Source organism: Phyllopteryx taeniolatus, chromosome 4, assembly GCF_024500385.1.
Source record: "Phyllopteryx taeniolatus isolate TA_2022b chromosome 4, UOR_Ptae_1.2, whole genome shotgun sequence".
In the NCBI taxonomy this organism is placed as follows: Eukaryota; Metazoa; Chordata; class Actinopteri; order Syngnathiformes; family Syngnathidae; genus Phyllopteryx; species Phyllopteryx taeniolatus.
Genome location: NC_084505.1, coordinates 19,253,609 through 19,276,872, shown reverse-complemented (window position 1 = coordinate 19,276,872; position 23,264 = coordinate 19,253,609). Strand labels below are relative to the sequence as shown.

General features: G+C 43.8%; 1 protein-coding gene across 2 annotated transcripts; it reads left to right on the top strand.

Moving 5' to 3' along the window:
- Nucleotides 1-875: 875 nt before the first annotated feature.
- On the top strand, nt 876-22,850 carry LOC133476640 (galanin receptor type 1-like). 2 transcript variants are annotated; one of them, XM_061770292.1, is made up of 4 exons: nt 876-1,346; nt 3,850-4,067; nt 12,974-13,644; nt 19,549-22,850. In XM_061770292.1, the coding sequence occupies exons 2-4, from the start codon at nt 4,047-4,049 to the stop codon at nt 20,423-20,425; spliced, it is 1,569 nt and encodes a 522-aa protein (XP_061626276.1). In that variant the 5' UTR covers nt 876-1,346; nt 3,850-4,046; the 3' UTR covers nt 20,426-22,850. The 2 variants fall into 2 exon arrangements, with proteins under 2 accessions (XP_061626276.1, XP_061626274.1); XM_061770290.1 differs by having other exon boundaries at nt 12,954-13,644; nt 19,549-22,849.
- Nucleotides 22,851-23,264: the final 414 nt, after the last annotated feature.

Sequence of the window (23,264 nt, the reverse complement as noted above, 5' to 3'; positions counted from 1 at the left end):
ATTTGAAATGGATTTGGTACTATGCATTCTCTGTTGCTGTTCCCGTCAAATTTTGATTCCTGTCTTCAAAAGACCCCTTCCCGGACCAAGTGGTTGGGGAAGACCATGTGGTCAATAGCCACTGATGCGCGTGAGGCTCCACCCACTGGCGTTGAGCGGAACTGGAAACGCCAGAACTTGTGGACGTGCCTCTGATGTTTGTGAACAGAAGATAAAATGTCCTATTTTATATCTTGCAAACTCTGTAGATATATTCCAAACGTATGCCTCGGTGTCTGTGTCCCCATTCTCACTTCGACAGGTCCTCTGCGTGATTTTGAGAGCTGTTCATGATTTGAAATCAAACCGTACGAAACGTTGTATTGAACAATAAGCAACCGATCAAGTTTAAACAATGATCCCATGCGTGAGAGTGCAAAGCTGGGAGTGCTTTAGATGAATATTATTTTAAAATCCGTTTACTCAAATTTGGAAATTACTAGCGTCATACGAAATCCCAACTTTGCCTTCTCGCTCTCTGACTCAACGCATTAAACGCTCACTTAGTTTAGCCCAACCGACCACACACGATGTCCTCTTTTCCATTTTCGTATGCCTCAGTTTCTTTCTTTCGTTTAATCTTAGTGTTATTTTCTTTTTGTAGTTGTCTTTCCTTAAATATACCATCAAATTCCACTTTTGAGTGTGCTCTGAATTTAAGTAAACCTCTGTAATCTAGGACTCAAAATGTCGTAGAATGTCGCAACCTCCAGATTCCGAGACCGATTTAAAAAGGTTTGTCGTCATTTCGCGTAAAGTTCAACTTGAAACATGTCACGTGGTGCCCTTTGAGACGTTAGTTTGATTTTAACAATCAAATCAAATTTTACGATAAACCGGAAGTAACGCAAACGTCGCTCCCGGTTTATTACTTCATCGTAAATTAATTACAATTCTTATTTCCTACATAATCGCTACACGTGTGATTCCGTTTTTGTTTATCTAAGCAAAAGTGGAGAGAATGAAACAAAATACAATACATTTTTGACAATTCATAACGGCAACAGATCAAAAGTAGAACTTCTCTAGAAGAGCCAGGGCGTGACGTTGGCATCACGAAACAGTTGGCCGTCGACGTATAGCAACTAACCACGCTCGTTTGCCTTTGTCGCGGACCTCCTTCGTCAACGGGAACAGAACTCTACGCCTCTCATCAAGCTCCCTCGGTCATTCCAAACAAAGTCCCTTTAAGCTCCCGACCTTTGGATTTTACAAACACTTTTTGCTGAAAGTGTTCAAACTTCGCAATGATGGGACGTGCTCGGTTTCCTGGAGGAGGGCCTCCCAAACGGTGGACGCGGTGAAAAGTAATCTTGTTGACTCTCATCTTGCTGTATCTTGAGCGCAGACGTCATACACTTTTTAATCTGTACCTCGGGGTCTTCCGGAGCATTGTCTGGAATGCCTGAGAAAATGAGGTTGTCTTAAGTCTAAGGCGACAGTTGACTATAAGTTGATTCGGAATTAATGGTCACAGTTGAACGACGGCAAAACACATTTTAGCATTTTAGCATTTTAGCGTGTTTGTGACACGCTAATTAGAGCCGCGACGCTAGCTTTGCTTGTTTTGTTTCGTAAGTCTTCTTTGTTGTTGTCGTTGGAAGGCTTGGTTTAATAATAATAATGATGTTTCCTTATAATTCTGATGAGTCTGCCTTATCTGAGATAGTAGCACTTTACAAGGCAAGGTACCGAGTTTGCTCAAATCCAAGTAGATTAAAAGAAAGTAGAACCATGTGGAGACGGGTAATAATGACCACTATAGTTATGGTTCTTTATGATTCATATTGTGCTATGGATTCTATAAATCACTTCATATTTCAGACAAAATGACAAAATGACAAAACCCAAAACCAAATACCAAACCAATAACAACTAAAATTAAAAAATGGCGTGCTTAAATTTCATTGTGTAACTTAAGTATAACCAAAAGACAAAAACATTAAGTTGTTTTTTTTTAAATTGCGTTTGGTTTTGATTTTTGCAATATCGCTCTTTTCTTGTAGATTGTAGACCCGTTGTCACTTTTTGTAAAATCAGTTTTTTTTAATACTTTTTGGGTGTTTGTTAAAATGTTTTGCATTGTATAAATCTATTTTCAATTTTGTAACTTTGATACGTAGGCTTTAGATAATTTTAAAATTGTGGTTGTACTTTGACTTTAACTTTCAACTTTTGTTGCGTAGCTTGAATACTTAATCATGACCAAAACGTCACACTGTGACCCACATACGTGGTACACAACACACGCTCACCTTGATGATCGCCACGCATGAGTGCACAGTGAGGGAGTCGCATGATCCACAAGGGACACCAAATCGGTGTAGTACAAAGATTTTTGGGAGGAGGTGTGTCATACATTATCCCTTGCTTTGGTCTGGTATTGTAAAGTCTTAAGCGTCCTCTAGTGGGTGGCACTAATTCAGGTGGTTAAAAAAAAAACATTTGCAGCTATTTTCTGTTTCTCATCAGACTTTACTAAACCCAAATAACTCCACACTGCCGATCTTTTCAGACCTTTCTTGTCAACTGTGTCATCCGTTGAGCCTCGCACTGTCTCCCGTCGTCTTTTTCCGAGGGAACACTCACTGTCTTTTCTTTATTTGAGCGCTCTCCCACTGCTGAGCTACACGACCGCAACCAGTAGCCTACAAACATTAACGCCGATTGCGTCTCGCAGCTAATGTGTGTGCGTCAACCTAATCGGCATAGCACTTTTTACGCATAATTGGTACAGTCAGAGAAACTCGCACTATTATTGGCTATTCTTAATGCCTGTCAAAACATGGACAAACACAATCTCTTGAAGTTTATCGAGCACATCTCAAATGTCTTTGGAGGAAAAAGTTATTTTGAAATATGTAGCCTCTCTTTATGGTTTTATCGTCCAGCCCTAAAATACATACAGTGCAACCGCCATAAAAAGGAACCCGATATAACGGATATCAGGTAAAACGGACCATCGAGACCGAACAATGTGTCCAAAAATAGTTTCCATTTTTCACTTCAAATGCCGTTGTCAAAGTCTGTTCGTTCCAGAATTAGCCGCTGTCGATTACTGGCGCTTTAGTGCAATTCAGGCAGAGAATTGGACTGACGTATTGCATATCCGGGTCACAATCAGAGGTGGGTAGAGTAGCCAAATTTTGTACTCAAGGAAGACTACTGATGCGGCCACGGTGGGCGACTGGTTAGCACATCTGGCTCACAGTTCGGGGGACCGGGGTTCAAATCCCGGCCCCGCCTGTGTGGAGTTTGCATGTTCTCCCCGTGCCTAGGTGGGTTTTCTCCGGGCACTCCGGTTTCCTCCCACATCCCAAAAACATGCGTGGTAGATTGATTGAAGACTCTAAATTGCCCGTAGGTGTGAATGTGAGAGCGAATGGTTGTTTGTTTCTATGTGCCCTGCGATTGGCTGGCGACTGGTTCAGGGTGTACCCCGCCTCCCGTCTGAAGATAGCTGGGACAGGCTCCAGCAGCCCGCGACCCTAGTGAGGAGAAGCGGTAAAAAAAAATGGATGGAAGACTACTGTTACTTGACAATAATGTGACACAAATAAAAGTAAAAAGTATTCCTCCAAAAGTTACTTAAGAGTAAAAAGTACACAGTGAAAAAACTACTCAAGTACTGAGTAAATCGTGAGTAACTTTAGATTTTTTTTTAATTTTAATTTTTTTTAATTTTATTTAAATCAGAGCATGAACATCAATAAAATAAAAATGAAAAAAATGCAAATGTACAAATTCTGATGCATGTGTGTACAGTGTGTGCCATATTACCACGTATCCAAAGATATGCATGTGTTACAGGTATTTGTGATCAAATAGGGCGAATGTGGGCTAATATGCCCAGCCAGAGCAACAACGAAACATCTGGACTTAACCACAAGGTGTTTTCTCAAGTTAGAAGTGGGCTGAAACCTTTTTCAATGGATGGAACTAGGAAGCACACTAATTCCTCACTGCTCATGAAAGCGACTCGCCTATGATACGTCAACAATGTCACCATGACCAAGCACACCGGTGTGGTAAGTTTGAATAAAATGTGAAACTTTCAAACATTTAAGCTTTTTAAAATATTTATTTACAATAACTGAACTGTATTAGGTGTTTTAGGCCACACAAAAAAAACAATAATCTTGTACTGTACAGTAATATGGGTGCATATGGTTTCAAAAAAAAAGTGCTTCAATGTAATCGGCTGTGACCTTTTAGCTGGAGAAAACGCTGACAGGATGAAGTGGATTGAATAAAGGTAGCAAGCAGCAGAGAATGACGCTGGCACATACGGGAATGACGTACACCGGGGTTCACCAACATGGTGCCCACAGGCACCATGGAATAGCCCTTGGGCCTGTTCTAAAAATAGCTCACCAATGATGGGATGTTGTGATTCTCTAGGAGTGTTGTAGAAGTGATCATGTGAAAATGTAAACATTGGCAAAGATTAATTGAAATAACGTGTTACTGAAACTGAAATGGTTAAAAAAAAACAAAAAACAATTGTTTAATGCTATATCTGCAGACCCGAGTGCTACATAGTAGCAGGTTTTCAGCAATTATCCTCAAACATACATAATCATGAATACAGAAACAAATCTCAAATTCACTTTAAAAAGGCTCAGTTTTCCTTTTTTTGGCGTGAAGACTTTTTAGTGTCAAGTTCATTGTTGATCATGAAGCAGCCGTTTGTTTACTATGCGAGTCGAAAGAGCTTGCGTATACTGCTTTCCTACAAGGAATACACTAGAATTGATTCCTTCGTTAAGATGTCAAATTATCACACTGTGACCCACACATAGGTGGTACACAACACACGCTCACCTGAATGAAAGCCACCCATGTGTGCACAGTAAGGGAGTCGCATGACGCACAAGGGACACCAAATCAGTGTGTGTCGTTAGCATGCAGTCTCTCCAAGGAGGACATGCATTCATGGATGTAAGAGGTAACAGCAGGAAACAAGAGAACATGCTGGCTTTGGCTCATTAAATATCCCCCAGTGTTTGTTTAGCACCCACGCCTATAAACGTGAGCAGTCCTGTAGGTGGCAGTAGTGCGCATGACAAATGTGACGAGTCACTCCCAAAACTAACAAAGGAATGCCAATATTTTCAGTTCTCAACTCAAGTTTATTTATAAAGCAATTTAAAAACAACCACAACTTAAACAAAGCGCTGTACACACATGGAAAGCAAACATAGGATATAAAATAATTAAACATAAAACAATTAAATCATTCTGTGCCAGCTGTTTAAAAGACATGACTGAAATTTGAGACCTGCAAAATAATTTGGACAACACAAGCTTTTCGTGAAAACCGTATCAAGCAACATAGTGACTTTGACTCTCAAACTATAAAACAACAAAAAGAAAACCGAGATAGGGCTTTTGATGACAAACCAATACTTTTTTCCTTTTTTTTTTTTTTTTAACATATATACAACTGCATTGTGAGCAACGCTTTCTCACTGCAAGGCTCGAATTGAACGTCTGTGGCTTTTTTTACACGGCATTCGCCATTCACTCCATGAATGTCATCTTTTTTTCACAGTGGCGACACATTTGCTACTATGTATGCGACACACTCTGTGTATACCATAATTATACAAACTCTATTCGAGTGATAAGTGCCTAAACTTGTCCAACTTTCAACATGCTGGAATTTCTCTCTCATATTTGACGTGAAAATGAGATTCACTGCCTAATCTTTGTCTTCCACGCAAATCCAAAGCCATGCAATGCCGGCATCTACAGGGATTTGTTAGTCATACAGTGGTTTACAAACCTGAATTATAGACTCCCCACTGAAAAAACGGACTTGACGTATATACACGTCGGTGGCAGTAAACGCTTGGAATCCAGTAAACGTCCACGGCAGTGAACGCGTCAACGTCTGACATGGTTTGGAAATGATTTCGCTCCCTTATTTTGAATCCCCAAAATCTGGGCCCTCATTTATAAAGCATGCGCATGAACATTTCTACGCGAAGAATGTGATTGATCAAGGTGGACTTCTGCGTGGGGACTTGCGTAAATTTACACACAGCTCTGACCAGGCGTACACAGAAAACCTTGTGGTAGAACAATTAAACTACAAATAAAACTCACTACACTAAAGCCCTCTGAGTGCACATCTAGCTCCTTTGTTGAAAAACTTATTACTAAAAATGAAATGCAAGCACTCTCCCTCCATAGGTAAACAGGATAAAATTCTTTAAGAGATCCCAGAATCATTACACTCCTTCACGCAAGTTTCTCTCCTGTCCTCAAGTATGCAGTCGACCGCCCTCCCGTAAGTCCTTTTTTCGATCCCGCACCCTCCGAGCCATCCCGCTTTCCGTACAACGATCCTCACGTTCCTCCGCTCAAACCCTACTCGGGATTTAGGAGCTTGCAACCAATTTCTGCTGAATTGCTCTCTGGTCTTCAATTTACAACCGTTAAGCTATCTCTCCGAACAATCCAAAGTCACTTTCATCACCAACCTGTTACACTGCAAAGCAGCTAAATGGGCAACCGCACTATGGCACAACTCTTACCCGGTACTCGCGTCATTCCACTCCTTTTCCGCTGAATTAAAAAAGGTCTTTGATCACCCCGTCCAGGGCAGAGAAGCCACCAGTCGTCTCCTTACCCTCACTCAGGGCGCAAGTTCCGCTGCTACATCTTACACACCGTAATGGTAGAACTGGGTCAAGTTACAACGTTTTATAAATAAGTGGCAATTCCGCCAAATGGCCACATGGCCACAGCATGGAATAAGGGCGGTTGGTGCTTGTATAGTGGAGTAGGGGACTCATGCCCGAAAGTATACACCACGGCCCGCTTTCGTCACGGGGCTAGTTTTGAGCTCTGCCCCAAAAATCTGGCCAGCCGAGATGGTGAAAAAATGTTTTAAGCTATAGCTCAACAATTCAGTACAAAATTGTTCTGTCTTTGCACATTTTCAGCACTTAGCTTCAACCGTAGTTAATATATTTAGAAAAAAAAAAAAAACCCTTACCTGGGTTTGTAAGGTTGTAGACTCCTGTGGTAGATGAAATAGCATCCATTTTTCCAGGTCGTAGTGCTGGCATTTGATTGACATTTGACAGTTGAGCCTTCAGCGGACAAGGCCACAATGTTCAAGAGCAGAGCGAAAGGCTTGCGTTCTCACAATTTTGAAGAACTAATTACCCCAATTTCAATGAAGTTGGGGCGTTGTGTTAAAGGTGAACCTCGCCCCACCTTTGCTTGTGAATGATTGAGCAATTCAGGGAAGCTCCTTTTCTACCCAATCACGGCACCGACCTGTTCCCAATTGGCCTGTTCACCTGTGGGATGTTCCCCACAGGTGTTTGATGAGCATTCCTCAACTTTCTCACTCTTTTTTCGCCACCTGTCCCAGCTTTCTTGAAATGTGTTGCAGCCATACATTTCTAAAGTCATGATTATCTGCTAAAAACAATCAAGTTGATCAGTTTGAACATGAAATATCTTGTCTTTGTAGTGTATTCAATTAAATATATGTTGAACATGATTTGCAAATCATTGTATTCTTCATTGTTTTGATTTATGTTTAACACAACGTCCCAACTTCATTGGAATTGGGGTTGTACTGGACTTAGTGATTTTTTTTTAATCATTCAAATTTGGCAGGGAAGTTAACTCTTGTTCTTTGAGGCGTGTTCGCAGGGATTTAAAATATATTTTGAGGGTTTGTAATCTCTGAAAAAGATACAAAAAAAATAATGAAAAGAAATCATGAGTTGGAGGCTTTATCATTTCTAAAGATAGATAGAAAAATTATCTATAAATGATGCAGATGAGTGACTCCCAGTGGGGGATCTTGTGCACTCGCTAGCTCTAAACTATGTGAATAAATGCATGACACAGCGGCCAATGCGCACACGCACAGACACAGACAAATGTGTTGTGATGTGAACGCACAAGGGGGATGTGGGAAGCCACATAGCAGGTGATCTTGTCAAATTGAATAATATATACAATAATAAATAAAAATAGCACGGTGACTCAACGTTTGGACGGCACGGTGTGTGACTGGTTAGCGCTTCTGCCTCACAGCTCTGAGGACCGGGGTTCAAATCCCGGGCTCGCCTGTGTGGAGTTTGCATGTTCTCCCCCGGGCACTCCGCTTTCCTCCCACATCCCAAAGAGAATTCATGCTAGGTGAATTGGCGACTCTAAATTGCCCGTAGCTGTGAATGTGAGTGCGAATGGTTGTTTGTTTGCTCTGCGATTGGCTGGCGACCAGTTCAGGGTGTACCCTGCCGCTCGCCCGAAGATAGCTGGGATAGGCTTCAGCGCGCCCGCGACCCTTGTGAGGAGAAGCGGCACAGAAAATGGATGAGCGTTTATACAGCTCAGCTGACATCGGGCGTAAGGCAGACAACCATTTACAGTCATATTCACGTTGCCCCCCCGAGTTGAAAATGAACCCACGGAAGTCTGCTCGGAAGTCAGGCGAATTATGTACCAAAACACCATCAGTCACGTGAGCGATTATTAAATTGCAATTATTTTTATCGATCGGCACCGGTGTCACATCCCGAGTCGGAATTAGCGTCCTCGCTGAGGCGTGGCTGTAGATGCGTGCGGCCTGATTTAGGTTGTTAGCCGAGCCTGGAGTAGCTTGAATGAAGAAGGCCAAGAGACAAAAGGCGTCTTGATTGTGATGGGATGACATCAGCGAGCAGAAGAAAATCCAAATCTTTGATGAAAACCTTGCATGAGAGGGCATTATTCATTTCGAAATGCTGGGTCACGCTGATCCCTGTCAACATTCCAAGTTCATTTTTGTTTTCTTTGGCCAATAAAATTGACAGTTTCATGTGCTTTGCCATCTTTAAAGATTGGAAGACCATTTCACTTAGTAACATGAATTTTGGTAGGCATGTCCACCATGAGTGGACCTCCAAAAGAGTCTGAAGAAGTCATGCCTCTCCCCCCACCCCACCCCACAATGGAGCTCAGCCGTGGTCACTGCCACTCTCTCGCTCGGGCTTTGTGGGGTCCCCGGCTGACTTTGGGGCCTATGGCAGGGTGTCGGCGCTTCCCCCCCTTGGACAGGCCCACCTTCTGTGCCCTGTTCTGGTCACTGGGTGGTGGTCGGTGGTGGTGGGGGGGCTGCCCCCTTTTCTCTGTCTAGCCTCTTACTTCACGCACTCTGCACATTTTTATTACTCACACTGTACATATTTCATACACTGGGCACATTCACATTTCATTCAGGGTCCCTTGGGGGGCTGGTACGAGGCATGATGAGACGGACGCCTGGCCGGGTTCTGGCACATCTGGTCTAGTTGCCCTCCTCTGCCCTGCCAGTCCTCCAGTTTTAACGCATCACACACCCGTCAGTGGGGGGGAGGGCAGTGTCGCGGCACGCCGGCCACGCCTCTCCCCCACAGATTTTTGGGGAGCTCGTCGGCCAGGGTGGAGGTGACGATTGCGGGTCATCATTGCCCCGTGACCGTCTCGCCCCACCCCCACCAGTCTCCCCAATTTCAATGCACGACACCCCACCACACGTGATCACAGTCCAGGGACAATGGTTGCCGGTCGAGGACCCGGTAACAATAATAATAGGGTGGGTGGTGGTTATTCACATTTCTCTTGGCTTGACTCCAGATTTTCAATAAACATAAGAATTAAAAAATAATAATAATAATAATAAAAAAAAAAAAATGAGCAGAGGGAGTATTTCAGGGAGCATGGTGCCCGACAGGTTAGCACATCCGCCTCACAATTCTGAAGACCGGGGTTCAAATCCGGCTTCGCCTCTGTGGCGTTTGCATGTTCTCCCCGTGTCTGCGTTGATTTTCCCCGGGTGCTGCGGTTTCGTCCCACATCCCCAAAACATGCATGATGGGTTAATTGAAGACTCTAAATTGCCCATAGGTGTGAATGTGAATGGTTGTTTGTTTATATGTGCCCTGCGATTGGCTGGCAACCAGCTCAGGTTGTACTCCGTCTCCTGCCCGCAGTGAGCTGGGATAGTATCCAGCATACCGGTGACCCAAGTGAGGATAAGCGGTTGTAGAAAATGGATGGGTGGAGTATTTCAAAGTCCCCTGTTGCACAACAAACCTGTTCCAGCACGAAAGGCATACAGAGCCACCATTCAGCTGAACAGATAGATCGATCGATCGATAGATCGATAGATATGCCTAAAAAGACAGGAAGTTTGTCATTTTGGTTTGAAACTGGCATTTTGGATCTGTAGTGGCCTACAGAATATTTAAAAAAAATTCAGCCCCCAAGGACAGTTTCATTCTGAAACTTGACATTTGGTAAAGCTATCTATCATGAGTAGACCCACAAAAATGTCTCAAGAGGCCATGTTTGAAAAGACATAAGAAGTTTTTAAGCGAGCATTTTGGCTTAGTAATGGCCTACAGAATCTTTTAAAAGTTCAAGCATCAGTTTGACTTACCATCCTGAAATTTGGTAAACATGTTTATCAAGAGTAGACCCACAAAAAACACTTTGAAGCCATGCCCGAAAAGACGCAGGAAGTCTGCCATTTTGACCTTTTTGACAGCTATCTTGCTGTCTCCAGAATTAAAAATGAACCCCAAAGATGCTTTCACTGAGCAACCTCAAATTTGATTTTGGTAAAGCTATCTATCATGAGCAGAACCACAAAAAAAGTCTCCAGAGGCCATGGGTGAAAACACACAGTAAGGCTTCCATTTTGGTATGAAGCGGACATTTTGGACCAGTAGCGGTCTCCAGATTTTTTTTTAAAAAGGCTCACTTTGGAACATGACTTTTGGTAGGCATGTCTATGAAAAAGTCTCAAGAAGCCATGCCTTGAAACACACAGGAAAGCTTCCATTTTGGTCTGAATCATTCAAACCATTTCCACGGGTTCGTCAAAGACAAGCAAGGAACGAGAGTTTTTGTCCCGTTTCTACCAAATTTGAAAGATGGCTGAAATGAAATTGCGAAACATTTGCGTTTTCATCATTGCGTGCGGGCAGAGCAAATTGGAGTAGTTTGATACCTTGCCGTAAAAGACAATGTTGTTCCCTCTTGAACCGATCTGCGTTAACTATCGAAACGAACAGAACCTTAACACATATGCTCGCTCACTCCAGCTACGTCTGCTCCGTTGTGCGTGTGTGTTAGTGTACGCACGCTTACCTCCCTCCCTCGCCGACTTGACACTCAGTCGCTCGGTAGAAGGCGAGCTCTGCGGATGCTCGGCGGATGCTCAGAACGCTGACTTCAGAGTCGTGAAAAACGTCTCTTTAATACATTTGCAATCGGCGCAGCAGAGGTCAGTAAACTACTTTTTTTTGTAGTTCCTCAAAGCGAATGCATTTCATTGCTCTATTCATGCATCGTAGCATTTGAGTGTTTTTCAATCATTGACGGGCAAGTGGGGGCTGGGGTGGGGGGTTGCGAGGGTCTCTCACGTGAGGTTCACCGGCCTGGAAGGTAGAACAGTTGATTCGAGACAGATGTTGGATCATCTCATGCTGACACGCGCCCGCGGGAACGCAGGAACCAATGTGCTGGCGGCAGCCTTATTGAGGACTCTGGACATTTTTGGGGTCTTTTTTTCACCCTCGCTCCGAAGACTAAAGACGGCCCCAGAAAATCAGAGCTAAAGATATTTTTTTTAACCTCTTTTTTTGGGTGAAAGTTAATTTTAAACAGGGAAATTTGTGCTATTCCTGTGAAATGTTCCTCATTTTAGATAACATGAATTGAATTTATACATACCACAACTTGAAGTTTCACAAAACATACTAAAACATTGATTTAAAAAAATACTGTGCAGCATAAAAAAGCATTCATGTTAATAAAACAAGTAAAAAGCAACAGTTGTTAATATTACAACTTAAAACTTAACGGCAGACTGATTCCGTCTGAACCTGTTTCAAGTCTCGAGCATCATAAGTCATGTAATGCGATCGGTCGCTCCCAGCTGGCCAGTTCCGAGTCGGCCCGGTTGTGCGATACACTTGATTGCTCCTGAATGAAAAAACAACCGTCGTTTGTCAACCAATTTGAAGCCAAATTCACTTTGTGGCGATTTGAAGCCTTGTCGTGCATTGTAACTTGTGTCATGCGACTGGGTGCTCCCAAACGGTTGTGCCTTTCAGTCTGCCACGCCGTGGCTTTGATCTCGAACCACATCAAGGTTTTCGGTCATCTTGTCTGTGCAAAGTAGGTGAACGGTTGTCGTTTTTCATATGAGTCTTTCCCTGTTCACAGGTGGCGGAAATATCATCTTCTTGATTTGTTTTGCCACTCTTCAACTCTTCCTACTACTGACACCTACAACATAGTAAAAAAACAAAAACAAAAAAACTATCAAACTGGATTATGTACATGTGCAGAAAAGTGAAACATTTAGTCAAAAACTCATATCATGATATGACTTATTTATAAGTGCTGGGCCAGCTTCATCCCTATCATCCTTTGAATTAATTAGCCGGTATTATGTCTTCATTGTGAGGCACTTTTCCATAGAAATAAAATACAAAAATGAAGCCCCTGGAGCCATTTTCACTTCGGAACATGAAATTGGGTGGACAAGAGCCGACCTACAAAAAGTCTCCAGAAAGCATACACGAAAAGACAAAGAAAGTCTGACATTTTGGGTAAAGAAGGCATTTTTGGCTTAAAAGTTCCCTTCAGAGTTTATATATATATATATATATATATATATATATATATTTTTTTTTTCTTTAGCAACATGAAATGTGGTACACATGTCAATTATGAGTAGACCCCCAAAAAGTCGAAAGAAGTTGTCGTCGATAAGAAGCCTAATTTTGGCTCATTTTGGCCCCAAAAAGCTGACAAATATGGACTTTTTTGTAGTTAGTTCTGGCTTCTTGAAATCTGGATTATTTTCACTGAAATTGTTGGCGTTCTGATTACTTTTTCAACGTGAGGAATCATGGATTCTCTTCAGAACGGACCCTTGGACTGGACCTCGTCCAGGCCTAGCTTCTCTCCCCTGCAGGACAGACTCAACGGCACGTTCGGCCTTGGTCTGGGCCCGGGCGTCCCGTCCTCCGGCGATCTGTCGGACCTGGAGAGCATGCTGCTTTGGACCCTGCACGAGCCCAGCACCATCGCGTTGACCCTCATGTACACCCTCTCCTTCCTGCTGGGCTTCGTGGGCAACCTGATGTCCTTGCGAGTGCTGACCAACCGCCAAAGCCGGCGTCTGGCGGGTGTCAGCGCCACCCGCAGCCTGCTGGTGAACCTGGCTGTGTGTGACCTGGCCGTGGTGTGCGTGTGCATGCCCATCACGCTGGCCAGTCACATCTACACCGCCTGGGTGTACGGAGATCTGTTGTGCCGCGCCGTTCCCTTCACCCAGGCCGTCTCGGTGTCGGCCAGCGTCCTGACGCTCACCGTTATCAGCGTCAATCGCTACTACAGCGTCCGTTCGCCGCTCAGGGCGCGATCCGTGTTCACCCGCCGACGCATCCTGGCCACCGTCGCTGTGGTGTGGGCCGCTTCCTCCGCCATGTGCGCTCCCATCGCCGTCATGAACCGCCGGCGAGAGATCAGCTTCGGGACCTTCGCCATTCTGGTCTGTCAGGAGGAGTGGCCCAAGCCTCGCCTAAAACAAGGGTATGTACGGCAAAGTAGATGTAAGCTTTATGGGTTAGAGCAGGTGGGACGAACCTTTTCGAAGCTGAGAACTACTTCTCGGGCGTCGATTAATGCGAAGGGCTATCTCTTCTGAAAAATTGTTTGAGGGTAAATCATCTCCTTATTGTCTCCACAAACACTATAGTTTGATCATGCGCTACAATGCCAACCTTTGAACATACCGTTTCAAATAGTATCACGTCCAAATTTCGACTAATGCAAGTGTGATTTAAAAAAACTAAACGATAGCAACAAAAATGTTAGTTGCATCTCAGTGGTGAGCTAGTTTAAGAACAGGCCTGCAAGCTACTCATGTGGTCCTTGGGCGCCATGTTGGTGACCACTGGGTTAGGGATTCTGGTTAGGGTTAGGGGAGGGGTTAAATAGGACAAGGATTACCTTTGGGGCTTAGGGTCAAAGTTTTCCATCCTGGTGTTTCAGGAGGAGTGGCCCAAGCCTAGCCTTAAAGATGGGTACGCTCGCCAAAGTAAATGTAGGCTTTCTTTAAAACATTGGGTAAGGTTGGGATTAAGGTTTTGGAATTAGGATTAGTGTTACGATTTGCAATCCTGGTGTGTTAAGAGGAACGGCCCCAAGCGTTGCCTAAAACAGGGGTACACACACCAAAGTAGACTTTTTGATGGTTAGGGTTGGTGTTAGAGGATTGCGTTGAAGGGGGAGTAGCATTAGGATTAGGACCAGGAACAGGATTTGGGGGGTTTGGGTTTAAATTTGAATGAATTCAAAAAAAAAAATGCTAATTATGTGAAATCAGGCTTGAAAATGGTCAAGAAATGGGACATTCTTTTAGCTTCCCAATGTTGTGGGTGTGCCGCTAAATACTCTGAAAATCCCCCCCCCCCGTGGAACTTTTAGCTGTCAATAAATGAGTTGCCTTCTCTCCTGGCTCCTAAATTCCAAGTGATGCACACTACGCGTTCTCACAGGCTGCAAAGAGGCACTCTGTGATAGCCAGGAAGCCTCTGACCCCCTGAGACAATTTTGCCTCAGCTGAAATTCAGCGGCCCGTGCACCGCGCTGCTGCGGCCGCAGCAGTGAGATGCACCGTGGTCCCCCTGGATGATTTTTTTTTTTTTCCCCTTCTCCTCCTCACCCCGCAACGTTGTGGTCGGCGACTGTGAGGCTGACGGCCCTAGCATCGTTGCGCCGGACCGCTGGCGGCTACTCTAATCGCTGTTGGGCTGGTTTCCATCTGGTTCGCCTCTGCCGCACTATGCAACACGCGTGGGGGCAGACAGCAGAGAGACCGTAGCGCAAATAACACAAAACACATTACAGTTCAGGGCTGATGTATTTTTTTGTGTTGAAGGCATAGTTTGATGGCTAACTGCACGCTTTAGAGGTAGAACTGGGTCGCTCTTATCAAAAAGGAAGTGGCAATTCCACCAAGTGGCCACTGCTTGGAATAAGGACGCTTTGTTCTTATATAGTGGGGGAGGGCTGACTCATGCCAGAAAGTAATTGCCCCAGTGCTCTTTTCTTCACAGGTTTTTTAGTTTTTAGCAGTGGGCAAAAAATCCGGCCGGTTAAGATGGGGAAAAGGAGTTTTAAACTATTGTTCAACAACTCAGTACTACTTTCGTTCTCAGTCTTTGCACATTTGCAGCAAATATCTTCAAACACATGTAATGTATTTTGAAACAATATCAGAAAAATGATTTGACTGGGCCTTAAAGTTTTTGGGCTCAGGGTTAGCGTTGGGGTTGCTGTTGGGGATTAGGATGAGGGAAGGGAATGGCTTTACGTGCAATGGTGAAGTTGGGTGTGAATCTGGGATGAGAATGAAGGGGAGAAGGTGGACCCTGTTGGTGCGCTGGGGACCATTAGCTGTTGTGAAAGTTTGCAGTTTTAAAACTGCTAGCAAGATTTGAACGTGGCATTACTTGACTAATTCCCCCTTCCGTCGAGTCGCAGCCCCAAGCCTCGCTCACTCACGTGCGCTGTAGGCAATGCGCACTGTAAACAAGCCACGACTGGGACTGTACTCTTGTACTGTACTACCGTTGTTAGCATGACTTATTCGTAATACACTAAATGTTATTGGTTTGAAGTTGCATTTCTTGGAATGCATAATCAAAACTCAAAAAGCGGTAATAAACTTACCTGTTGAGCAGAAATGTTGCTAATTCCACGTCGCTTCAGAATCTTCTCAGCTGCCTGCGGCCCCTCCACCTGACAATGGCAAATTCTATGTTCACCCTTGTATTGTCTCGGTATCTGTCTAATTCCTTTTAACTTGAGTTGCTTATTCTGTGATAGATTCAGCAAAACCCCAGAAGCCCAAGGGAATAAGTCCGCACAAGGCTGCAGGGATTTGAGCACGGCAAAATGAATGACACTGATTGGTTCTTCTTCTCTGGGCACAGAGTTTGAAAATCATATTAGAGGTCAAAGATGGGCCCAGAGAGGGATGATCTTTTCACAGATAATTGTATTAATATAATACTGTCCGGTCTCATCTGTAATGGCAGATATGACAAAAATGACAAATATGACAAAGTGTTTTTTTGGGGGGGGGGGGGTTGTTTTTTCAAAGCAAATTCACCTTGAACTGAGGGAGCGGGCTTGGATACTCGTGAGTGAGGCCTTTCTGGAATGATGTGGCGGAGCGAGTTGGAGGGAGCGGTGCTGTTTGATGGACTGGAGGTATTTTATTGAGTTACTGGGTTAAGGGCTAGGGCTTAGTGTTACGTAAAGTGGAAACATCCAAACATTCCATCCATTTTCTAGTACTTATCCTATTCATGCTCACTGGTGAGCTGGAATCTTTCCAAGCAGACCAGTCCAAGATGTAGCTCACTTTTCTCGCCCAGAAATAGCTGTGTAGACAACAGTTCACCCGTGACCCTGTAGACGACGGATGTTGACTCCAGATTCACGTCGACCGTCTCTCGGGATTGTCAGGCATTTGCATTTTGCTCACGGTGCTCTTTTTTGTTGGCCAAAAAACTTTTGGAACGACTTCTCTCACTTTCATCTCGTTAGGAAATCACCTTTGACTCCCAAAGTCTCCTCTTTCAAAATTAATCGGGGTCTCGCTTTGCCGCAGAATAAGAATGAACTGGCTTTAGCTACAACTGAATATACTGTATTACGCAACCGGGAGAAAAAAGTATTTGTACACACTTCTTAATCCAAATAGTGGCCTCCGCTCTGACCATTTACTTCCGCAAATAAGCACCTGTCCCTTAATAAAAAACCTCCTTATTAACAAGTAGACCCAATACGTGGCTGTAATTAACTTGGTAACTATGGTACCAGGGGTGCGGCGCCCACCATTATGGGCTTCCATACAGAAACTTCATGGAGGGCCCCCACGAGTGTAACAGGATTTCTCGTTACTGAACATCACCCTAATATAGGTGCAGTGATAGGAAGATTACTTATATGAAAAATGTAATCTGTTCAAAAGTCAGTGTTCTCTTTTGTTCAAAAGTGTGACTACGAGTCTAACTTTTTCCAAATCACAGACAAAGTAATATATTGCACCTCGAGGTGGTGCTTCGAGGTCATATTTGGAAAAATATGTCATGTTTAAGAGCACGGCAGAATGGCACATGACCAGAGTGAGACAATGACAAGCATTGGCTTTAGAGCGAAATAATATGAAGAAGAAAAAAAAATCCAAGCTTTTTAAAATCGAACTAAAATTGTAATCATGGACATTTGCAAAAGCAACTGTAATTTAATTACACATTTTCTCCAAATAATGTAAAGGGTTACAATTACATACAATTTTTAATTAAATGACCTTATCATGTTACATGTAATTCAATACCCCCCAACACGGTATACTGTATAGGTATACAAAATGTCTGGTCCTTAGCTCAAGTTGAGTCAATAAATGCCTCCGAGTCTTTGCTGGCGGACATGCCGTAATTAGAGGGTGGACTAAAGCGCTTTCAACTGGGATCATTGATTGCTGATCAACTTTTAAACCGCAAACAATAGAAAAAAACATCTAAACAGCTGTCGCAAAAAAAAAAAACAAAAAAAAAAACCCAGCAAAAACAAAGAAGAAATAAACCAGGATTATAGTTTAATTACTGTAGTATTCGTGTTGGAGGTGTGCCTTTTAGGGGCGTGGCCGAGGGAGTGAGGTCAGGAACTTGTACCTGGTTGGCTGGTTAGTTTGCGTGTGAGCATCTGGGAATGAGTTGAGGCCTCCAGCTGAAAGCACATCGGCGACTGGCTCTCCTTGCTCACATGCGAGGGCATTACAGGAGCTTAATTACACCATTTTTTTTCACTTCACTCGTCACTCTTTACTGTCTGAAGCTCGCTCGTAACTCAAATTTTAGTTCGCAACACAAATGCAAAAAAAATCAGCCAGGTGACAGATTATAACTCAAAAAACACGTTAGGTTGGGACACTTGTAAGTCAGTGCACAACTGCAGTGGGTACGAAAAGTACTCAGACGCCCTAAAAATGTTGACTCTTTTTTTGCTAAAATCATCTAAGTTCATTTATTTCCCCATTAATGTACACACAGCACCCCATTTTGACAGAAAAAAAAACTAATTGTTGATTTTTTTTGCACAGTTATTAAAAAAGAAAAACTTAAATATCACGCAGCCATAAGTATTCAGACCCTTTGCTCAGTGTTTAGCAGAAGCAGCCTTTTGAGCTAATAAAGCTCACCATCAGCTTCACTGATGGGACTGTATTGGACAGGTGCTGAGCAGTGCCTGGTTTTCTCCACACATGCCACTTAGAATTAAGGCCAACAATTACTATCTTGGTCTCATCAGACCACATAATCTTATTTCTCACCATCTTGGAGTCCTTCAGGTGTTTTTTGTTTTTTTTTTGTTTTCATGTGTCTTGCACTGAGGAGAGAGAGGCTTCCGTCAAGCTACTCTGCCATAAAGCCCCGACTGGTGTAGGGCTGCAGTGATGGTTGACTTTCTAGAACTTTCTCCCATCTCCCGACTGCATCTCTGGAGCTCAGCCACAGTGATCTTTGGGTTCTTCTTTACCTCTCTCACCAAGGCTCTTCTCCCCCGATGGCTCAGTTCGGCCGGACGGCCAGCTCGAGGAAGGGTTTTGGTCGTCCCCAACATCCTCCATTTCAGGATTTTGGAGGCCACTGTGCTCTTAGGAACCTTAAATGCAGAAAAAAAAATGTAACCTTGGCCAGATCGGTGCCTTACCACAATTCTGCCTCTGAGGCAGTTTAGGCAGTTACTTTGACCTCATGATTCTCATTTGCTTTGACATGCACTGTGAGCTAAATAGTTAATCAAGCTAAGCGTTGCTCTTTGCTTGTCTTCCTGTTCCTGTTCGCAATGTTATGAGTGTTTCCATTAGAAATATTTCGAGCTAGTTGGTATGTGGTCATTTTTATTTTATGAAACCCTGACTATCTATTATATGATAAACAATGACCTCCGGTCATTTTTGCTATATACAATAGCTCAGCGTTACCTGGCGACTTACCAGCTGCGTAAAATGCTAGTGTTCTTCCTGCGAATTGCTCAATAAAGCTTTTTCTGCAAGCCAGAAGACCCTTCATTTCCTTGTGCGACTCATCAGCGTCACAATACTTTTTGTGAACATTTTTGTTCCATATATGTACTGCAGTAACGTTCAGGGACAGGCGGAACAATTAAATGCTCTTCCACTAGATGGCAGGAAGGGAAATGAAACCAGTGAATCCACTGGTTTCTATTCATACAACAGAATAATAGTTTTGTGTTCAACTAAGCAGACCCAGATTTCACACACGGTAAGTGCATTCATGAGTAAATTAAAACGAGATCATCATTATTTGAGTGTTGTTCGGCGTACCATAAGATGTTTCCAATGTAAAAATAAAGGTTGGAAAACACTGCTTTGTCTTATTGATTCCTCCTATGCAGATACAACGTGTTGCTGTTTGCGATGCTCTACTGCCTTCCGGTCACATTCAACCTGACCATTGGCTTCCTGACTGGGCGCCGTCTGCGGGGCGGCACCCGGTCCGACTTTGCCGACCTGGATCCACGCAGCCGGGCCCTGCATGCCTCTCGCCTGAAGACACGGCAGAAGATTGCCAAGATGGTCGTGTGCCTAGTGCTGCTGTTCGCTGCCTCGTGGCTACCGCTCTATGTGGCCGACCTGTGGATTGACCGCGAACTCCGGCCGCCACCCTGGCTTCTCCAGACCCGACCATTTGCCCAGTGGCTGGGCCTGACCAACTCCAGCCTCAACCCTATCTGTTACTGTTTCATCGGGGACCTCTACCGTTCTGTCAAAGTGATAAGGACACGGTACTACCAGAAGGTGGCGTCCCTCTTCGGGGGTCCCTCCTTTGCCACTTCAGGGGTGGAGGCACCCCCGTCCGCAGCCGCTGCCTCAGAGCGGAACCGCATTGCTGCGGCCGTCAGCGTCTCCGCCTCGGTGGCGACCATTCCTCGCCTCCTGAGCTTGGCTCGAGCTAAGGCACTCAGCCAGAGGGTCTCGGACAACCGCGGTGGTTCAGACCACAGCATCTCGGACTGGTGCCGATCCAGCCCGAGCGTCTGCAAAAATAACGGTGCCCTTTTCCCCTGCCAGTGGCGCACGCGTGATTCCACCCTCGATCCCTCCCTCGGTCGTGTTCGGCTTGACTTCCTGCCTTCACGGAGACACTCAGCCCACGACAACTTCGGGTCATTACCCCCGAGGATGGAGTCTGAAATAGACACTCTGCCAGTGAGGAGGCACTCAGGAGACAGACTATTCGCTGCATGTGGTGATAAGAAGACAAAGCATTAGCTACTCATAAAGTTTCACATTGATGTTGTGTGTTGAATCCCCATTAGAAACCGACTTTGTCATGACGGGCAGCACTCCAGCAGCCCAAAGATGTTCATGGAAATTAGTGTTATGATCAGCATGTGAAAGTTGATCGTTTTGCTATTTGATTGAACCCCCCCCCCACAATGCCAGGAATCAGTAGAAACATCCCCAGAACGCTCTACGGGCAGTGCTTGAGCATCAAAGATGCAGAGAACAACATTTTCATCGTTTTGGTTTCGCATCGATGTTGTTTGTTGATTCCCTCACAGAAAGTAGTAATCATTAGAAACCGTTTTTTTTCACGACAGGCGGTGATCGAGCGTCCCAAAGATGCGGCGTATGAAACTAGTGAGTGAAGTACAGTTGTTTTGGTTAAATCATACACACGGTGCCACTCTGCCAATGACAACTTTGGGTCATTACCCCCGACAATGGAGTCCGAGATAGACGCTCTCCCGGGCGAAGAGGCAATCCACTGCATGCGACGATGATAAGACAAATCATTCGCGACAGGACTGCGCTTGGCCAGCCCAAATAACCTAAGAATAGAACTGGCAGTATAAGCGGCGCATGAAAGTTGATTGTTTGTTTCATACTGATGTTATCTATTAAATCTCCCAAGGAAGTCAGGAATCATTTGTAACAGTCTTTGTCACAAGGGGCGGCACTTGAACATCCCAGACACAGAGAAAGAAACTGATGGTTTTTGGTAGAAAGTCTTTTTCACTCCTGGCGGGGGGTGGGGGGGGCGCGGGCAGCCCATAGACCCTGAACATGAAACTCGGGGTATGAGCAGTATGTAAAAGATGACTGTTTTGTTCAAATCTCCCAAGGTAACATATTGACATTGTGTGTTAAATCCCTCACAGATGCCAGGAATAGTCTTTGTCACAACAGCATCCCAAAGGACGTTTTCTGGTTTTAGAGAATGAAAGCTGATTATTATGATAAAATATCAAAACTTTTCACACTGATGCAGTTTCGTGGTTCCACCACAGGCGGCGCTCGAGCATCCCAAAGACTCTCGCCTTACGGTGCTGGAGCAGCCCAAAAGGATGCTCTCTGGTCGCAGAAAATAAAAGTCGATTGTTTTGGTAAAATCGCACTGATGTTTGTTTGAACCCTTGTGGAGGTCTGAAGTCATCATAAACAGTCTTTGTCCCAAAGAATCTCGACCTGCGGCATTTAAGCATGCCTAGAGACTCGGGTGACAGGCAGTGTTGGAGATCATCCGACACTCATGTTTTGTGTCAATCCTACATGGAAGCCAGAAATCATCCCCAAGATGCTCTCTGGGCGGCACTCGGGCACCCAAAAGATGCCGAAAATGAAACTAGCATGTTGCTCACAAAGTAGCAACGTGATGTTACGTGTTAAATCCAATATGGAAGCTCCAAATCATTACAAGCAGGTTTTGTCTGATCCCAAAGACACTCGGGGCGGCCCTTGAGCATCCGTAAGTATGTGGTTTAATGCCATTGTTTCCTGTGAAGCGCCAGGCTGCTGTTCAACCCCTCATAGATCAGCCGCCTCGAAACAGAGCATGCGCTCATTTGATCTGCCAGACAAGAACAAACCAGATGAAGACTTCACGTTCCTTTTTTGTTGCTGTTCATGTGAAAGGCCAATGAGGTGCTTTTGTTTACGCTGCACTGGGTCAGACAAGGTTTTTTCTCCCAAGGATAATGTCAGAGTGTTAACAGTCTATACACTGGCTCATTGTCCTTACATAGCTGCTCTTTGCAGACAAAAGTATAGGAACGCAGCTTTTACATCACGAATGAACACATCTGTCATGTGTCAATGCAGTCATTCACAAGAAAGGCAATATCCCGTTCCGATTAGCGCAGTAATTAAAATGAGTGATTACCACTTCGCTAAATTTGGATTCTGGCGGTTTCTGAAAGTCCGTGATACTTTACAGTGGCTACGCGTTCAAAAGTATTGGGACACACGTCGGAATCTGCCAAGCAACTGATCAGTCGTCAGACAAGACCCCTCAAAGCAGGTTTTCTCCAACTTGCTGCATTCAGGGAATCCTTACATGGGAGGCATCAAAAAAAAAAAAAGAAAACCAAAAAAACATCTTGATCCAAACGTGCACCTAAAACCATTGGAATAAAAGAGTTTTTTTTTTTTTTTTTAAAGAAAAAACCTGTATGTATGTTACAATAACAAATTCATAAATAAAGTCAGACAAGAATAACAAGAATAAAATTCATGTTTTCATCATATTTTTCATGTTTATTCATCCTTGCATGAATAAAGAGAATATGTATTACCTCAGGAATAAAAGTTTTATATTTTCAAGAACAAAATTCTTGCTGTTTTCACAAAATATATTCCTAATTCATGGGGAATAAAGGCGTCCTATCCAGAATAAAGTGTATAATATTGCAAGAATAAAGTTGGTAAAATCTCTTTCCTCCCTTGTTAAACCTTGACATTAATATAATAATAATATGACTTGTACTGGGTAAAGTCTGACACATTTTGTTTCTAAAATTGAACATCATAACATTATATTAAATTCAAGGTTTAACAAGGGAAGAAAGTCTAAAAAATAAAGTTTCAAAAATACAACTATACTCTTGTATTATTATGCATTTTATTATGAAAAGGTTTCCTTTATTGTAAAACAAATAAAACATATGACTGTCACATTCATATCAGAGCTTTGAAAAGGCCCAAAGCTAAAGTAGGAAGGTGTAATTGGTGGATGAGTTTTGGTGCGGAAGAACACTTTTCAGATCTCCCAAACGGACAAAAAAATCCTCTTGTCCACAGAAGCATGGAAGATGTCGAGTACGCATAT

Bases quoted from the DNA above. Each gene is read 5' to 3' on its own strand.
- LOC133476640 (XM_061770290.1), top strand. From the start codon at position 4,025: ATGATACGTCAACAATGTCACCATGACCAAGCACACCGGTGTG. The intron at 4,068-12,953 runs GTAAGTTTGAAT...TTTCAACGTGAG, and splicing joins TGACCAAGCACACCGGTGTG to GAATCATGGATTCTCTTCAG. The intron at 13,645-19,548 runs GTATGTACGGCA...CCTCCTATGCAG, and splicing joins AAGCCTCGCCTAAAACAAGG to ATACAACGTGTTGCTGTTTG.